At 38.1% G+C, this 17,808-nt stretch overlaps 1 protein-coding gene across 1 annotated transcript in view; it reads right to left on the bottom strand.

The window, feature by feature from the left end:
• Nucleotides 1–208: 208 nt before the first annotated feature.
• VIPR2 (vasoactive intestinal peptide receptor 2) overlaps nt 209–17,808 on the bottom strand; it is a 75,273-nt gene continuing 57,673 nt past the window's right edge. The window contains 8 exon segments of the mRNA XM_009329890.1: nt 209–926; nt 1,830–1,871; nt 1,958–2,087; nt 5,834–5,925; nt 11,271–11,340; nt 12,647–12,707; nt 13,629–13,779; nt 16,684–16,825. Coding sequence (XP_009328165.1) covers nt 753–926; nt 1,830–1,871; nt 1,958–2,087; nt 5,834–5,925; nt 11,271–11,340; nt 12,647–12,707; nt 13,629–13,779; nt 16,684–16,825 — 862 coding nt within the window. The 3' untranslated portion in view covers nt 209–752.

Below are 17,808 nucleotides of genomic sequence, written 5' to 3'. Positions count from 1 at the left end.
GATTGCAATAGCACTATTGGAAAATGCTGATGTTTTAATCAAAACTATTACAGTAGCCTTTTCTGTATGGACTGCAAAGGTAGCCCTACTTTCTGCACCTAAACATAAAACCAGGCATTTTTGAAAGGAACAACAGATTGGAATCAAACTCTGTAGAAAGTAATCTCTGAAATTTATGCAATTAGCCGAGAAGTACTACCTTTTTTCCCCTCTGTATTAATAATGTTCGTGATTTCCTGGATCAGCACACTAAACTCCCAGTGCAGTTAATTATAGTCTTACATGTCTTTACTTTTATTTTGTTTTCCATAATTAGGAAAGAATTTCCTAATCCTTAAGGAAAGAAATGTTTCCTTAAGTATAAATAAAGTGTAAGAAATTTTCTTGCTTCCCATCTTAACCTTTTCAACATGTACCAAAGCAGTCTGCATTGAACAGGATACCAGACATCTATCTTGCAGACGTGTTGGGAGGGTAGAGGGACCATTATAGTAAATGAGTTTTTGAATAGTTACGGCTAGTAAACACCAAGAGAACATCAGAATTAATATGAATACCATTCAAAAAAAACAGAAAGCATCTGTGGGGTAGGTATCTCTGTTTCTAACTGGTTGGCTGCACAAACCAATTTCCCAAATACCAACATGTAGAAGAGCAAAGCACTAAACTGTACATTTTATAAAGTATCACATCAAGTTGCATAATGAATCATATATCCCACAGTTTTTCATGTTTTGGGGGACCTAGCTGATTTAAATCATGGTGGTCTCTGTCTGCATAAATGACTGAGCCCCTGAATTCCGGTGGAGCTGAGAAACGCTTTCTGATCCATTTCGAGAAATCGAAGAGCTGTGGAGTCTGTAATCTCTGCCTGCTGTCTGCTTCCAGCACAAACTCCGCCATTTTCTTTTCAGCTCCCCTTGCACCTGTGTTAAAAAGAAAATGCACAAGATGAGCTGAAAATGTTCTTGTACGTGAGGAACTTTTCCACGTTTATTGGTGGTCAAATGGGGACCTCTAGGAATAGAATCAGAGAATAGTTTGGGTTGGTAGGGGCTTTTAAAGATCATCTAGTCCAATCCCCCTACCATGGGCAGGGGCACCTTTCACTAGATCAGGTTGCTCAAAGCCCCATCCAACCTGACCTTGAAGACTTCCAGGGATGGGGCATCCACAACTTCTCCAGGCAACCTGTGCCAGTCTCTCCACCACCCTCACAGAAAACATTTCTTCCTTACATGCAATCTAAACCTACTCTTTCAGTTTAAAACCATTACCCCTTGTCCTGGCACTACAAGCCCCACTAAAAAGTCTTGCTCCATCTTCCTTACAATCGCTGCTTTTTATACTGAAAGGCCACAATAAGGTCTCCCTGAAGCCTTCTCTTCTCCAGGCTCAACAACCCCCAGCTCTCTCAGCCTCTGTTCACGGAAGAGGTGTTCCAGCCTTCTGATAATTTTTGTGGCCCTCCTCTGGACTCACTCTAACAGGTCCATGTCATTTCAATTTTTGGATAAATTTCTAGACTTGCTGCACCTCACTTGCACAATCCACATTGCTTATAACAGAACTAGAATAAGATCACATTAGGTAACAGAAGACACACTAACACCTCGGTTTGCAAGGAATTATATTTCAAGCAGCTCTTAACTCTTCACCCAACTACACTAATTTCTCCTGTTGCATAGAAACTGCCACATATATATTCTATAAATAGGAATGCAAACGTCTTCTAAAACAGCTTCATGTATCAGAGTGGAATTATAGGGGCACTTATACGTTTACCGAAAACAATATTTAACATCCTCAGTAGGAAAGGTGAGACTTACTTCACTGTTCAAAAAACAATACAGGACTGCAACAATCAACCCCTGGAAAGAGACAATATTCCTTAGTTAGTAGGCAGCACCAACCTAGGTCAATAAAACTTCTTCTGAATAAAAACTTTAAAATTTACCTGAAAAGATCCCAAACACAACTCAAAGATTATTTTATAATAATTGGAACTGCGGTCAGGAAATAGAGCAAACACTGTGTAGTGAACTCCAAATAACGGAATAAGCAACAACGTGGATTTTGCAAGTCTCCTGGGTAAATAAAAGAGAAAAGAGTTTAATGATAAGCTCTTCTTTTACTAAGATAAGAACCTGATGCAATGTCGTTTACATAAACCTCGTATGACTTCAGATTTATAAACAGTCTTAGTAAGAGTCATTTATTGCAAATTGTTTTCCTTTCAGGCTTGCTATGATATTAGCCACATAGTAACCTCATAAATTAACGTGTGGAATTCCATGTTATACTTGATCTTGCTGACCTCGCACTCTTTCAAAAGGTGGCAAAAGGCTGCAGGGCCTCTCTAAACCAAAAGACCCTTTTCCAGTTGCCCTCTGGACAGCAGCAGGGTGTATGCCCTCTGCTGTGTTTCTTTGACACACGTTCAGTTCCCAGCCTGGTTTCATGGCACGGTTTTTGGGGGTGGGGTTTTACTGCATTAATCCACAGGACCACATTCGACAGAGTGCCACGAGCTGCCATCAGATCTCTCAAGGTATTTTCTACCTGGCATAAATGGTTCAGAGTGGAAAGGAATCACGCCTTCCTGCAAAGTCATTGTTGTGGTTTAACCTCAGTTGGCAACCGAGTACCACACAGCCGCTCACTCACCCTTCCCCCCCAGTGGGATGGGGGAGAGAATTGGAAGAGTAGAAGTGAGAAAAACTCATGGGTTGAGATAAAAAAAGTTTAATAATTGAAATAAAATAATAGCAGCAATAATAATAATAATAATAATAATAATACAATGAAGATGATCACAGCGGCCCCTCCGGCCAGCTTCCCCCAGTTTATGTACTGAGCGTGACGTCCCATGGTATGGAATGTCCCTTTGGCCAGTTTGGCTGTGCCCCCTCCCAGCTTCTCGTGCACCTCCAGCCTTCTCAGTCGGTAGAGCATGGGAAGCTGAAAAGTCCTCGACTAGTGTAAGCACTGCTTAGCAACAACTAAAACATCGGTGTGTTGTCAACTTTGTTCTGGTCCTAAATCCAAAACACAGCACTGTACCAGCTATTAGGAAGGAAATTAACTCTATCCCTGCCGAAACCAGGACAGTCATACTGACAGATCCTCTTGTATAGAAAGTAAAATCTCTCTCTTGAAATTAACTGATGTTAATTTCCTTTAAATGTGCAACCGTATGGTTAGTCTGTACATTGCACATACACAATATGCAAGCAGTACATAGGAAATGTGATCCAGAATAATCTCAACTGTGAGATTTTCATGAGCAATTTCAGATTTACCCCCAAATACCAAAATCTCATAACTATACTGATGGTATTAAACATATACCATTAACTAATTTTTAATGTCGTCAATTACATAATACATTTTAGCACAAGACACTACCGAAGTTAAGAAGAACTTTAAATTATTAAGCACAGCAGCTCTGACAAACTGCCTGTGAAACCACTGAAATTATGAATTGCTAATTATCCCTTCTCTGTCACTTATCTCACTCTAATAACATCAGTTTTATATATTATACAGGGCAAATCATGCATGATTATAGATGTCTGGTATCAGATAAAATTCAAGAAGTTATAATCTTGAGTCCCATAATTCATCACTGTCTTGATGAATATAACTTGATTCAACAATGAAAGGATGCCGTTGTGAATTCACCTATTTTAACAGAAAAGTCAAGGTATTTCAAGCAGTTTATTTTTTCTGTGTCAGTCTGCATGGCCTTCCTTTGTTCATAATGTCCCAGAGGCTGCATCTATTTATGTGGAAATAATCAGTTCTGACAGCAAAGTTTCTCAAGAATAGTAAAGCCCTCACATCTAAAGGTGATACCAGTAAGCGGGACACATAGGATTTCCTTAGCAGAAGAAATTCATTTACAACTGGAGGAGATGAGGATGGCAGCAAATTTCCGGTTTCCCAAGTGAAATGGAAAACTGATTTTATTTGAACTTAACCTTACCACTGCAAAAGTAAAACGAGCAACAAAAAGGATGGAACCAGGTACAAGCAAGTGGGACAGAGGAAGGGAAGAAAAATGGTGACTTGCATGAGTAGTATTCATTTTAGACTCATATTTCACTTTCATTCCATTCTTGTTTTAATAATTTTTGTCTAGCTGATGTTACTTTCTCTATACTGCACTTACATTTTAGTGAAGGAAAGGGATAGACCAAATAGCCTTATTCTTCTCTGTAGTTTAGAAAATGCATTTGCATTTTGAAAAACGAGCCTTCCAGACCTTTAATTTGCTCTGTAGATGCAGTATTTCTTGAGGAGGTTAATCTACTGTTCCCATGGGTATCAGCTAAACACCATCCAATCCAAACTTAATCAGGCAATCAAATGCTAAAAGCAAAGAATTCACAGGGCTGAATAATGAAGGACAAGGACTACTTTTGAACATTTTATACTATGAAGCGCTACAGTAAACTGTGGAAAATGATGGGACTGATAGGAAGGGAATGCCTTGTTTTCATAAAATACATAAATACCACACAGAAACAAACAAAAGTTCCTGTCACAAGAAGTAAACTTGAGGGGATTTCCTGCCCAGAGGTTGGTCATTGTGCTAAACAGTAATGTGGCAACTGCATAATTTCATCTAGGTTGATTTGGTTCTCCCACATGTTTAGTTAATTCAAGCAGCAAACACAAAAAAGGACCCTTGTAGCTCTACGAAGCAAAGCCTTATGTCAATCTAGTCGTGTCGTCTTTTCCGTGACACATCAGAATTCTTCACTTTTTGCATCAAATGTGTCATGTTGTTTACAAAACTCATGAGGTCCTAGTTCTCTTGGCTTTAAAGATATGCTTTACTTTAGCACACTGTGTTTTATCTGCTTTTAGGACAGGAATTCAGTATTTTTTAAATGAAGAAAAGGTGTTATCCAGGAGCACATTTTCTAAAGCCACTTGCATGGTTTTGAATTTTCAGTGTTCACGTTAGGTTTTGTCATTGAAATATCATATTAACATCCTGAAGTGTCAAACTCAGTGTCTATATCTGGGCTTTCAAGTAAGACCTACTACAACAGACTCTTGATTCTGGATTACAGTATCCAGCAGCTATGATAATAAACAACAATAAGTGATATGGCAATATAATAAAGAACAAATCCAATTTTAGCAATGTATTTGAATTGTCCCCTGATATTCCTTGATTCTAAAGCTGGGGAAACAATGGATGTTAGGATTTGGTGTTCAAACCAAAACACAAAAGAAGAAAGCCTAAACAGAAATGAAGTTGATCTACAGCAGAAACACTTGTTTTCCTCTAGAAAAATAAAGATGCTATTCTAAATCAACATAAAACATTTTGTTTTTTAAATTTTTGGGAACAACATCACTTCTTTCCAGCTCTTAAAATATAAGTAAATATTACAACAACAAGTATTTTAGAAATGAAATTTTTTTTTAAAAAGTGTTTTTAAGGAGGCTGAAGCAAAGTGTTTTGATCTTGAAACTTTTGTTATGTCAAAATGAAATATTTATACATTAAAAGAAAGATATTACTCTCCATATTGTTTGTATCAGCATATTCATTCAAGGATTAAACTCAAATTCAAGAATAGCTTGTTGGTCTTTATGAAGTTGCATATTTTTTATTTAATTCAGTGTTAGACAAAAAAAACCTACGTTCGTCTCTATTTCAGCATAGTGATAAGATCTTCATTAAACAACATCTAAAAGTACTTCTGAATTAAATGTAATTCCAGTATCACAGCAATTGTTGGTAGCAAGTTTCAGAGGAAATCTTACAGAGATCATTTTGGTTCTGTATATAGTATCTAAAAATATGACTCACTTGTACTGTGACTGGTCATTTCCTCCAACATCTGGAGATCTTAACTTCTGCAGTAAGATTCTTATAATACTAATGAAAAGTATAAAATTCACCTGCAAAGAGAACAAATATAATGGTGATTTCTGACTTCTCCACTCAATACGCACCAGAAAGAAACGTTTATCAAGTCAGACAAATCACCTCAGCAGTGGGTGTTGTGTACCTCCTGCCGGAACACATCAAGCTCTACACTGTCAAACCTATTGTCTAGTTTCTGCCTCACCAGGTTTGTTACGTCCCGTGCACCTCTGCATGGCCACCAGTTCTAGTCCGGTTGGCAATCGCCTTTGAAAGCCCCAGTTGTCAGAAATGCCCTCCTTCCAAAATCTCAGCTGAAGACAGGTTTCCTAGCAGGATGGGACATTGGATGTGATTTGGTGCAATCAAGCATTGTCCTAAATTATCATGTGGATTCATGACGGAAGCCCAAAGGAAAATGTGAGTCCCATACACAGTTTTGACCCCTCTTGCCTCTCGCCTTGACTTTTAATATATTCTCTCTGAATTAGGGGAAGAGAATATTGTTCCACAGGTGATCTCTCCACTCCAATCAAGCATAGAAAGGGCCTCCTCTCACAAGTATCTGTCTGTCTTGGGTACTGATGCAGACATTGTCACTGAAGGAACTGAATCCTTGCAGTCTAATTCTTGTGACAGCACTCTGAGATAGAACAGTAGTATTATTTTATTTCATATTTTATTTCATAGGAAGGCACTTGCATAAAAAAAGTTATGATCAGACCCTGATCAATCCAGAAAATTGAAGTATAAAACTCAGTAGATCCCAAGTCTCACTCCCATTATTTCTTCATCCTTGGCTTTTGGCACCTTGTGTTCACCAGCCCTTCTGGTGCTGGATTGTTTGGTGCGGTCTAGAAAAACCACACGCTAAATTTAGCATGCCCATACTAAAGCGAGGAAACACTTGGAATCCACATCTTCACAGCAACAACGTGAGCTAAAAACTGCAGCTACAGCTACATAAATAGCTGCAGCAAATGCACACATTTTAGAAGAAATCAACTTAGAGAAAAATTTCTATCACTGTGAAAATGAGCATTTTATTGTTTTTAACTAACCCCATCCCGAAGCCCAAAATCAGGAGGCTGGGTACCCAACCAGACAGTGCCTGCCTCACTGCTATAAACCTTCAGTCTCTGCCTTGATGTATTGCTGGAACTCTTCTTTTTCCAGTCTTAACAATTTGGCTGTATGCTTTTTAAGTTCAATGAATTTCTGTGTCTTCTCTGACATACCCAGTACAATTTGTGATGTTAATAAATAAACTGTGATCAGAGCAACTGCATGCCCCTCTGTATTTAATATTTTGTTTGGAATGATGGGTGATGGGAAGTGACAGGAACTGACAGGGATTAAATAAAAAATTAGGAAAATTACATCTAATATTTTTGAAAAAAGAAGAACAAAAAGTAATGTTAGAAAATATAGGCCTTTACTGAACTTAACATACATTTTTCAGGCAGATGATGACTTATAAGTTTTCCTTGATGCAAGTCTCCTATAAACGTAACAGGCAGAAGCCTGTTATTGCTGATTGTATCTACAGACTTACCACAGCAGAGTATACAGACCAAGGGATATACATTTACTTTGCCATATGCACTGGAGCCAGTATTAGTGGACAAGGAGAGAGCTTCCATTTCATTGTATATTTGTTAGCCACAAAATAGGAGAAGGAAAAAATCTTTATTCTGTATTTGCAAAGGGATTGGCAGAATAACTTCTTGTTCTTCACAGGCATCCCTAGTTTCTACTGTAACAGAATAAACTGTCATCCATTTGGTTTCTGAAGCATCAAATCATCTGCAAAACTACATTCAGGTGACTCACATTCTTGACTGACATTCATGTATTACTGTTAAGTCTGTTTTCAAACACATACCTTTCTGTCTGTAAGCACAATCTTGGATTAATGAAAAACATACATTCTCGTTTGGAGTTTGTAACAGCCCTTGGCATGACTGAGCTTGTAAATCCAGCCAGCTGAAACCGGGTATTAAGATCTAAAGGTGGCAACTGCCACTGACTTACTACAGTGGAGCAAATTAATTTCTCTAAGATTATTATTGAATTGATCATTTCTTAAAATCCTTTAAAGTATATATCTGATTTAGAATAGTATGTTTCAATAAAATATGAAACAAGTAGTGCCCTGGAATTTTACTTTTAGCATTGTAGCTTTTCAGTCCCCTAAAATCGTTTGAGCATAATGTCTTTAAGTAAAATAGAATATGCATACTGTTCAATGAACATCTAAGAAGAGGAAAATGAGAAAATAATGTGAATGCAGAGAAACTGCTAGAGAGTGATGGCGAATGCTGCCTCTTTAGTGGAGTAACAGCAAGATGCTGCTGGTACCCTTTTCTACTGGTTGACTGCTTCTGACAATAAGTTTTTGAGTCTAAACACATTGCCTGAGCATGTATCATTTAAACTGTCTTCATGTTGCTTCTTTCTTGCTATTTAGTCTCTTACACTACCTGCAATGTGAGATAACACAATAAACATTCTCAGTTACTTTGATGTGACAGAAGTACTGTTTCCACCCAAACACCACTCCTTCCCAAACGAGAGCAGTTTAGGCAAGTGGAAGTATAGAGAAGGCAGCTGTGGAGGCATTTGCTAAATGGAGAATACCGGTAACACCACATTAACTGTTTGGAATAGTCACCCCCAATTAAATAACTCTGAAATGTGTACGCGTGAAGCATGGAAGCCTGCCAAATAACTTTTCTCAAGCCAAAATTGTCAGGAGGAGATGCCAGGGAAGGTTTCTGACACACTGAATTAACTGAAGCCATTGCCACTTTGAGAAGTGACTTCAGAACTTGCTCTCACAGTACTGTTTACTGTTGGATAATAACCTTCTAGAAAGTATAATCTTCTAAGCGGTGAAAATGTTTGGAGTTAACACAGAAATCAATGGAAGAGAGTGAATATGGCATGAAGGCTGAGCAGACTTCCTGTTAAATCTAATGCAGTTAAACCATTGTTCCTTAAAACCTTTGCTTCATTTCCTCTGTCTTTCAAAAGTATGTTCATGGCTTCATCCTCACAATCAGGCTCTATTCTACTCTTCTTCACCCTTCTTCCTCCTCTGAAAGATTTTCAATGTCAGCCATACCCTGGGCTTTCTTTCATGCCATTACATAAGGCAGTTGATGGCAGTTCTCAGTTTAGGTGCCCTGCTCTCCTTTATTTTCCTGAAATTCAGCTTCTTTCAGAGTTTTCCTGTGTTCACCTCATTGACTACTTTCACAGATGTCCTTCCTACTACTGAAGCCATTTGTTATTGCTGGTCATCCTTGTCACCATTCTCTGTGGGTCTTCCAGTCTCTCTACATTCTCGAGCAGACTGAAGGCACTGTGTGAGTGAGTATGATGTAAGTACATCATACCTTTATTGAGAAACATCATGACTCTTTCACAACACCTATCCAAAGAACTTGCAATGATCTATTTTCACTGTTGAATGGCAGGCAGCACTGACCTCATTATTCAAAGATTTGAATCTTCAACTTCTATTTTTTCTAGAAGGTAACAGGAAATGTTGAAGCTTATCGTGGTGTATATATATTGAAAATTATGTTCTCATGAATGTAGTGTTTTTCACTCATCAATGACCAATTTTACGTGACATTTCATTAGCTCCTCTTGCTCTATGAATGCGCGCTCTACTTTGCGCAGCAGTAAGTTTGCATAGCATCCTAGCTGCCACAATGAACATGCTGGTTGTAGTTTGATGCTCCAACAAGATATGTTACTTATCCAGCAGGAAAGGGTGAGTATCACTGCTTTTATAACTCCCTTTCACAGCTTAAATTCCCAAATGCAAAATGTAATTGATCAAACAGCTGAAGAATCATCTAATCGGAGAAGTAAGCTGCTTCATACAGTACACACTGCAGAATCGCTTGGCCATCTTTAGTTGCTCTAATCCCTAAAACATGCTGTTTAAGACAAGAAACACATCTGGAAGGAGACAGCAGTTCCTAAACATGTACACCCGGCAAGCCAAAAAAGGTCATTTGCAAAATGTTTCCCTATGTCTTACAATCCCTTTGTATCAAATCAGTAATAGAACCCTTAAAACAAAAAGGAGAATGACTTCCTTTGCCTCAAACAGTGATTCTGGTCCACGTTTTATGATATACTGGACTTTTGCTGACTGACTAGTACTCCATTTTCTTAACTCACAACTCATTTCCCAGTCTTTGCCAAGATCCAGCTGCAATTCAAGTCTGCCAATGAGCACTTGGGTAACTTCCATTTCCAGGTCTAGGACTTCTTTTGAGAAGCACTGCTTTCTGGCACATGAAGGCTCAGCTGTCTACCAGATAGCTGTTTAAATTGAACATCCAGAGAACAGATTTTCATCTTTCTGTAAACACCAGGTGGTTTGTTTTGCTTTTATCTTTCAGCGTATTTTCTTCACTCTAGACCATCCCCCATTCTCCAGCTCCTTTGAGGTACATGTATTCTCTTTGTGCTGTAGTTCTGTTGCGTGCCCATTTCTTCATATCATAAAACATCTTTTCTGTGAGTCCTTACCTTACGTCATTTCACACATATGCCTACTCTGCTTTCTCTTTAAACACTGTAGAATTCACTCTGATGAAGATGATAGGAAGTTCTCTCAAAATGATTTTCAGCAGGCACAGATTGAAAGCCCAAGTGTAACGTGGATTCTTGAAATCTTATGTAATCTAATAATGCCCTAATTTTTCTGACTAAAATGTTAAAAATAAAGCAAATGTATCTGAAATGTATTAATTTGCACTGTGACTGTTTTCAGAAATGGACATATAACCGTAATATATTATGCCCAAAGTTAATTACACAATCATTACACTGAACAGGAATTCTATTATGCTACTCCAGTAATTCTAATGAGTTCCACATAGGAAAAGCCCCATGAAACATTCTCAAATGGTATTCTTTTGCAAATAGTTCATGTTCAATATATATTTCAGTAGGCTACCAATTAAAGAAAGATATACACAGCCATAGTTTTTTATGGCTGCAATAATATCGGATTCTCAATTGTAGGGCTATCTATTTACACGCAAAATCAAATCTGCAATTCATTGAAAAGTATAATTAGATTTTTGCTTCCCCCAGGCTCATAAACAGGAGAGATGTTAAAGAAAGAACAACACACAAATAAAAGCAACTGCTCATTTAATAGGAGGCAGATAAATTTTGCAGGCAACAAATTTTAATGGCCTTGGCATCTGTTTAACATTTCTCCTACAGCGCAATTTCTTTTCATTAAAACAGAATTCTTGCCTATCTGTAACTAGCAGTAAAGAATAATGGCTATATGCATGGCACAATGCTGAAGTGATCTATAATTCATGCTTCAAAATTTACTTACTATAATAGAAATTAAAATTGGTATTCGTATAACCCACCAGGGACCACCACGCTCATTTGTATCCCAGCAACTATAAAAAAAAAGAGGGAAAATGATGTTGACATTAATATCATCTGGCAAGCAAGACCTATGAGGAGAAGTATTTCTTGTATACAAGTCAAAGCACACTAAAATAATGCCTATTCTAGTCTAGAATTTGGCATTCAATCTTTTTCTGCTTTTATTTTTAATTCCCTGGTTTTAATATACATATTCAAATGAGCTAAAACATCAGGCACACTAGACTGTACCATTAGACATCATGGAGGAAACCAAGCTTAGTTTCACTTTGTGTAAGGATACTTTTCCAATAAGCACTTAACACCAGCCTCTGGGTAGCAGGAAGATCTAAAGCAACGGACAGATACAATTGAGATTACATCATTCCTTGTGGGACATTTACGTTACAGACGGCTGGAACTGGTTTAGGAAAATGTGAGACTGAACCTGAAACTTTGTCTGAAAAACTGAAAATTTAATTTTCACTGTGGGCTCAGCACTTTTGGTCCAAATACTCTGAGAATAAGTGCTCTGAAAGATTAATCTTAAGCAAGGGCAATACCCTTCAGAGTTCCTCTAACTGTGATCATAATGAAAAAGGAAAGAGTTAGCCTTCGGTTTACATGTTAGAGGTCTTGCAAAGAAAACAGAAATTATGTAGGACATGATTTTTCCAGTTTAATTACAGAATCAATTGAAAAATATTAGTCAGGTGGAAAAAAAGGAGTGTGAAAACTGTTTGTCCCACTAAGAATGCTCTCCCATTCCTTGGGGCCAGCAGAGGCAGCAAGTCTGATCTTCCTACAAAATTCTTATCTCAGTTCCCCTTCCCATGCCAGGAGCCAGGCCTAGCTCTAGTTATAGTTTTACCTGACTACGTGCATCTTACATATATTTACATCACATTGCTTCACTTCTGGGAATGTAATTTAGACATACCCAAGGTTATCTATTTCAATCTTTTGAGCTGCTAGTTAGCAAATTAGAATTCCCAGCATCTTACTGCACTGTATTGCAGCACTGAATTCAAGACTCCCATTGCTATTTTAAGTACTATTTTGACTTCCAAAGCAGATAGCTCTAAATGCAGGTCTCAAAGGGTAACGTTAGTCATAACCTCTCCTGCCTTTAGAGTTTTTCAAGTAAACAGCAAGCATAAACAGCATGCTGAAGAGCTCCTTTACACCTGTCCCTTTACTGCCATATCTGAAATTTCAGTTCTGTGCTCATCCCCTTCAGAACAGCAAACCACTTTTGTGTGAACACCACCATATCCAAGGCAAGGATTGTATTGGCAGAGTTGGAGGCTTTAAGCTTTCTCTCCCCCCCCCACTTACCCAGTGTCCTCTAAAATGATCCGTGTCACTGTCCACGTAATAATGAATATGGTAGGAATTCCTGAAAAATCCCAAAGAGGTTTAGAGGATGATCACAAAAATATAAGTCCACCAAAAAAAAAAAGTTCAGCCCCCTAGTAACCAATTATTCCTCAAATATACAGCATACAATAAACAGTTTAGTGAATGGAGGGAGAGGCCTATCCGACGAGCTACGTGATGTAAGCAATGTATTACAAAGACTGAAGGGAAGTGGGTTTATTTCTTATAAAAATGCAGCCATAATGACTAATACACAAAAAACGTGCCTTTCTTAGGTTTCTTTCAAGCTGTCAGAGTGACCTACAGGGAGATAGATACAAGTTATGCATTCCCAATGCACTTCCAAGGACTACAGTATAAAACCACAGTGTAAATCATTTCATAAGGAACCATTCCCACACACTGGTTTATTCCCATTTCCCAGCAATACCTAAATGTTTTATAACCACCTATTACTGGAAGCTTTAAAGTGCTCTGTATAAATATCATTGCACTTTCTGGAAATGAAAGGAATACATGTATTTAAAACCAGATGGACAATATTATTGGGCTTTTCAAAAAGGCAAATAGCATAGCATAGCCTGTGGCTGTGCAGTTAAACTTCCTTTTTCCTCCCAAATTAGGACAGCCTGAATCATATGTTTTGCGGTGGCAGTCCTTCCACCATCCTATATCCTGAGCAACCCCTGGGCATTGTGCAGATTGGCCCAGGTCAGAGCCATGCCAAGGAGCAAGCTAGCAGTTGTGCTTCAGCAGTTTTGTGCCCGCTATCTCCCATGGTACAGCAGCTGTAACCTATGCTGGAGCTGAACTGAGGAACTAGTGAGTCTGAGGAGTCATCCAATAGAAATGGCATGACTACCTTGGTATGAAATGCTGAACCTGACTAATACATACATACAGAAAAAAGAATATTATTGAAAGATGTTTAAGTTCTTACCCCATCCAATCAGCAGATAGATTGTGAAGTGTCTGTTGGGGGAGAATATTAGCACAAGGAGGATGTGGAGGTAAAGTCCTTCAACTAAGAGCCAGTAAAAGTTTGCCATAACACCATACTGAAAAAACACCAAAATAGCCTTGCAGCCCACCTGAAATTTGAGAATAGGGATCAAAGTTGTTGCAGGAAAGATGCTGTTATAAATATATCCTATAGGTCTTAACTCTCCATGTAATACTAGTAACCCAGGTCCAGTAGAAATTTTGTTTCCTCAGTCAAGCAAATTGAGACATTGTAAATGTTACTGTATATATAAAAAGAAAATGAATTAAAAAAATTATTTAGATGGCTCTCATAGCAAATTCACTCAGAAATTTTGAAAACTTCACAGCATAAATATTGTAAAAGGTAGTGGTTATCGATAAATGCACACATTTGCAATAGTTAGTTAATGAATGGCTATTAGATTAAATGATCATCTACTACATGGCTAAGAAATATATTAAAATCCCAGCTGGCCTCCTAACATAGTAAAAATTAACAAAGAAACTGCTTTATGAATTTTTCAAGGCTAAATGGGAAACAGTGAAAAATAAAACTTTACATGATGAATACTCTAAGTGGACTTAGAAGAAGTTGTTGACTGGACTTTTTAAAATAATGTTCTCCCTTTAGAAAATGCTTTAGTGTTTCTTAATTAACAAAACACATAAGCATGAAGTCCCAATATACTTATAGTCTGTGGGCTGCTCTTCAGAATTAATTTTCAGATGTCTGTGCTGCTGATGGTTCCACAGTGCTGGCTGCTGGGAATCTGGGATGCGAGAATTGAACATAAAAATGTTTCTGCTGAGCCTGAGCTGAGAAATGTGATGATATGGTGAACGTAACAGACTAAACAAAATGGACTAAATAAAACTTCTAGTTTCTGCCTGCTTTGCTCCCTTCCCCATTTTAAATACCTTTCATACCTCCACTGTTTCTGTTAAAATTCCAAGTACACCAAATGCCCAAGTAGGTAACTTACTCATTTAGAGATTGATTCCTCTGTCTAAACATAGGTGTCTATTATGAAGGGAGATGCCCTCAGGGAACCCAGTCACCAGCGGCTAAGCCAGAAGGGCACAGACCTCCTAGAGATACTTCTTTGTATCCATCAGCCCCTGGTGGTATCTCGGGTATCTCAGTGCATTCCAAGTAACATACATGCCTATATTTATGCCTGTGTACATACCTATATAGACAACTAAGAGCCCAAGGGTTTGAATTAATTTCACCTATTTTTAGCTGCCTGCAAGCAAGGTTTCTGGTGAAATCCAGCCACCTACTAGCCAACTAGCTCCTTATACAGCTCATGAAGAGAGACAGGCATGTCCAGAGAAAGTCTTAAAGCAGATGAGATAAACTGTCCAGTGAGAAAGACAGAAGCCCAGAGAAACAGCTTAGTTTGGTCATCTTGTTTGGTAAGGCTAATCTTACCTCTGGACTTTGTATCCACTGAAGGGATATCCATTGCAGACCAGTAATGGGCCAGAAAATTTAACACAGAGAAAATTAAACATTTCAAAATGCAAGCTGGAATTCGCTTTTATGCTTATGACTACTTACAACCAGATTAGCAGTCACAGTCTAAAATTTTTGTAATCTCTTTTAAATTCCAATATCCTCCTGTATTATAATCTCAATTTACATACCAGAACCCCACATCAAAATATTTTCCCTTCCTCCTGCAGCTAATCCTGTATCAGGTGTACTTCCAGATGCTGAACAGCAAAGGTATCTGTCAGTAAAGAGTTAGCCAAAATTATGGCTCTGTGTCATTCAGATCCAGGACCTAGTTACATTGCATTTTGAATTGTGTGCTTTTAGACATCTGTGCGTGCAGCAGAACTGTGGAACATCACACACATGTGACAAAAGGGGCAAACCCTGCATGCTGTTACGTACGAAAGGTAGCATCCAGCCAATGCAAGGCAAAACAGCCTTGCCAAGCTGGTGTCAGATCATCCCACATATAATGCAAGAGAAATTACTCAACAGTCCACAAAAGTGGACATATTTAAATAGGAAAGTAGGAGGCTTTGCAGCTAAGAATAACTGGAAAATAAAAGAAATTGCAGAAATCAAGTAGTATTTTGAGAGTCCATTGACTAATCTTTCAAGGACCTAAGAACTTTTGATTAGCCCTGGCAGTCTGCCTACTAACTACTTTGGGTCTACTAACTCAGAGCCTATTTGTCTTCATTAGAAATATCCCAGATTATGAATTCATACATACAGCTTGGTAGTCACTGCTAAGAACTTTATGCTTTGGGACAATACGGCTTCATCAATATAAAAATATCTTCCTTCCATTTTTTTCTCACAAGCTTAAACTGTAGTAAATTAAATTCAGAAGGTATTCAGCAATATTTGTAGGGTTCTTCTGCAGCACTTTTGACTGAAACAATGGAGGCAGAGAATAGGGAATATCATATAGTGGTCAGCCTTTTAACAGCAAGACTTGAGATTTTTTTAACCCCTGTGCATGAAAATGCAGTTAACATACTAGCTTGCCTGCAAATGACAACACTTCTGTCATAGCCAGAAAGTACAGAGGAGTTAATAAAGACAACTCCTGCAAACATTTAATTCCCCGACTCATTTCTCTCCCTCCATTGATACCTGTCCAATTCCTGGACCCCTGATAAAGCTGCTGGAACATTTCCAGACGAGCTGCCTTTAATCGTTCCCAGCTGACAGCACTCCTGTTTGTCTTAAACTCTCCCAGCTGATTAATGCAGTGGCCATATTTATTCTGAGCTATAGCTGGTCATGATTTGTTTTGGCAGATGACATGTTGTCCCTTCATGGACATGCAAAACAACATTACCTCCTCTTACTTGTGCTGTAACCTTCTTTCTCTGGCTAATTCTAATAGACCATTTTGCTAGTCATTATATTCTCCACAGAATTGTCTACGCTGACAGCTTGGTATTCCTAAATATTTCAAAGATGAGGAGGAAAATTTAGTGACACAACAGTATTATACCAGGTAGCAAATGAGGTTTATTACCCATGAGGTTTGATCCTCTGGACAGTGAGCTGTGTTGGAGCTGGAATAGAGAATATCATCCTTGACTAAAACAGAGATTGCTCTTAGAATGAAAGAGAGGAACAGGTTCAGATGGATGTAGTTCCGAGTACAATGAAGTTTTCTAAGAAGACATTTAAAAACAGGCATTTTAGATTTTGAGACAGAAAGCTCTTGAACAGACTTCTATTACTCCCCAGTCGTTTCTTAGTATTATGAACCTTGAGTAAGAGCCTACCCTTTCCTCCTCTGTCATATTGTCAGTGCTGCCTTGCTGTTTTCTTTTATCATCATCATCATCATCATCATCATCATCATCATCATCATCATCATCATCATCATCATTATAGGCTGTCCAGAATACACAAATAAAGTATCTCTTACTCCTTTTCAGTATCACAGACCAAAAGATCCCAGTGCTCTTTCTCCCACACTTTAATATAAGCTGACAACAAACACAGATTAACATATCCTTCTGTCTGTGCACTCATCCCAGTGTTTTTCTTGCAAATAAAAATTGATTATTATGGATATATATCAGACATGCTCTCACTATTATTTTCTGGTTTAATTTCTTATTTAACTCTTGCATTTTGCTATATAATAGCTTTTCATCCTATAATGTGAGTGTATGCAGGAACAATTAAAAAATGCATTCAAAACATTAGATCGCCTATCCTTTCTATCCAGTGAGATGTAAAACTTCTCTTCTTTAGTCCATCAGCCATGTGAAAGCCTGACAAACAAATGACAAATTAAATATTCCAAGTAAGTAAATGAGTGCTCAGGGGAAGAAAGTTGTAAGTTGAGGGCTTTTCACTTAAAAGACATTCCCTTCAAGATCTTCCCATTTCACAGAATGTTTTTATAGCAAATCCCCAGAAACCAAACTGCTAAGAGGTTTTTTTGGTCAAAACCAGCACCTTGAACTGCACCTGGAAATAAACCAGAAGCCAGGGCATTTTAGCAAGTACGAGCAATGAAAGAATGAAGACGCAATAGGATGTTATGGTGGCGTGCAGTGGCAGCTTCCAAGTAGTCTTCACGTCTTGGGTCTTACCAAAGAACACTAAATAATCCATTCTGAAACTACTGAAGCAAGGATTG

The sequence above is a fragment of the Pygoscelis adeliae genome, unplaced genomic scaffold, assembly GCF_000699105.1.
Source record: "Pygoscelis adeliae isolate BGI_AS28 unplaced genomic scaffold, ASM69910v1 Scaffold238, whole genome shotgun sequence".
NCBI lineage: Eukaryota > Metazoa > Chordata > Aves > Sphenisciformes > Spheniscidae > Pygoscelis > Pygoscelis adeliae.
This window is presented reverse-complemented; position numbering and strand designations above follow the sequence as displayed.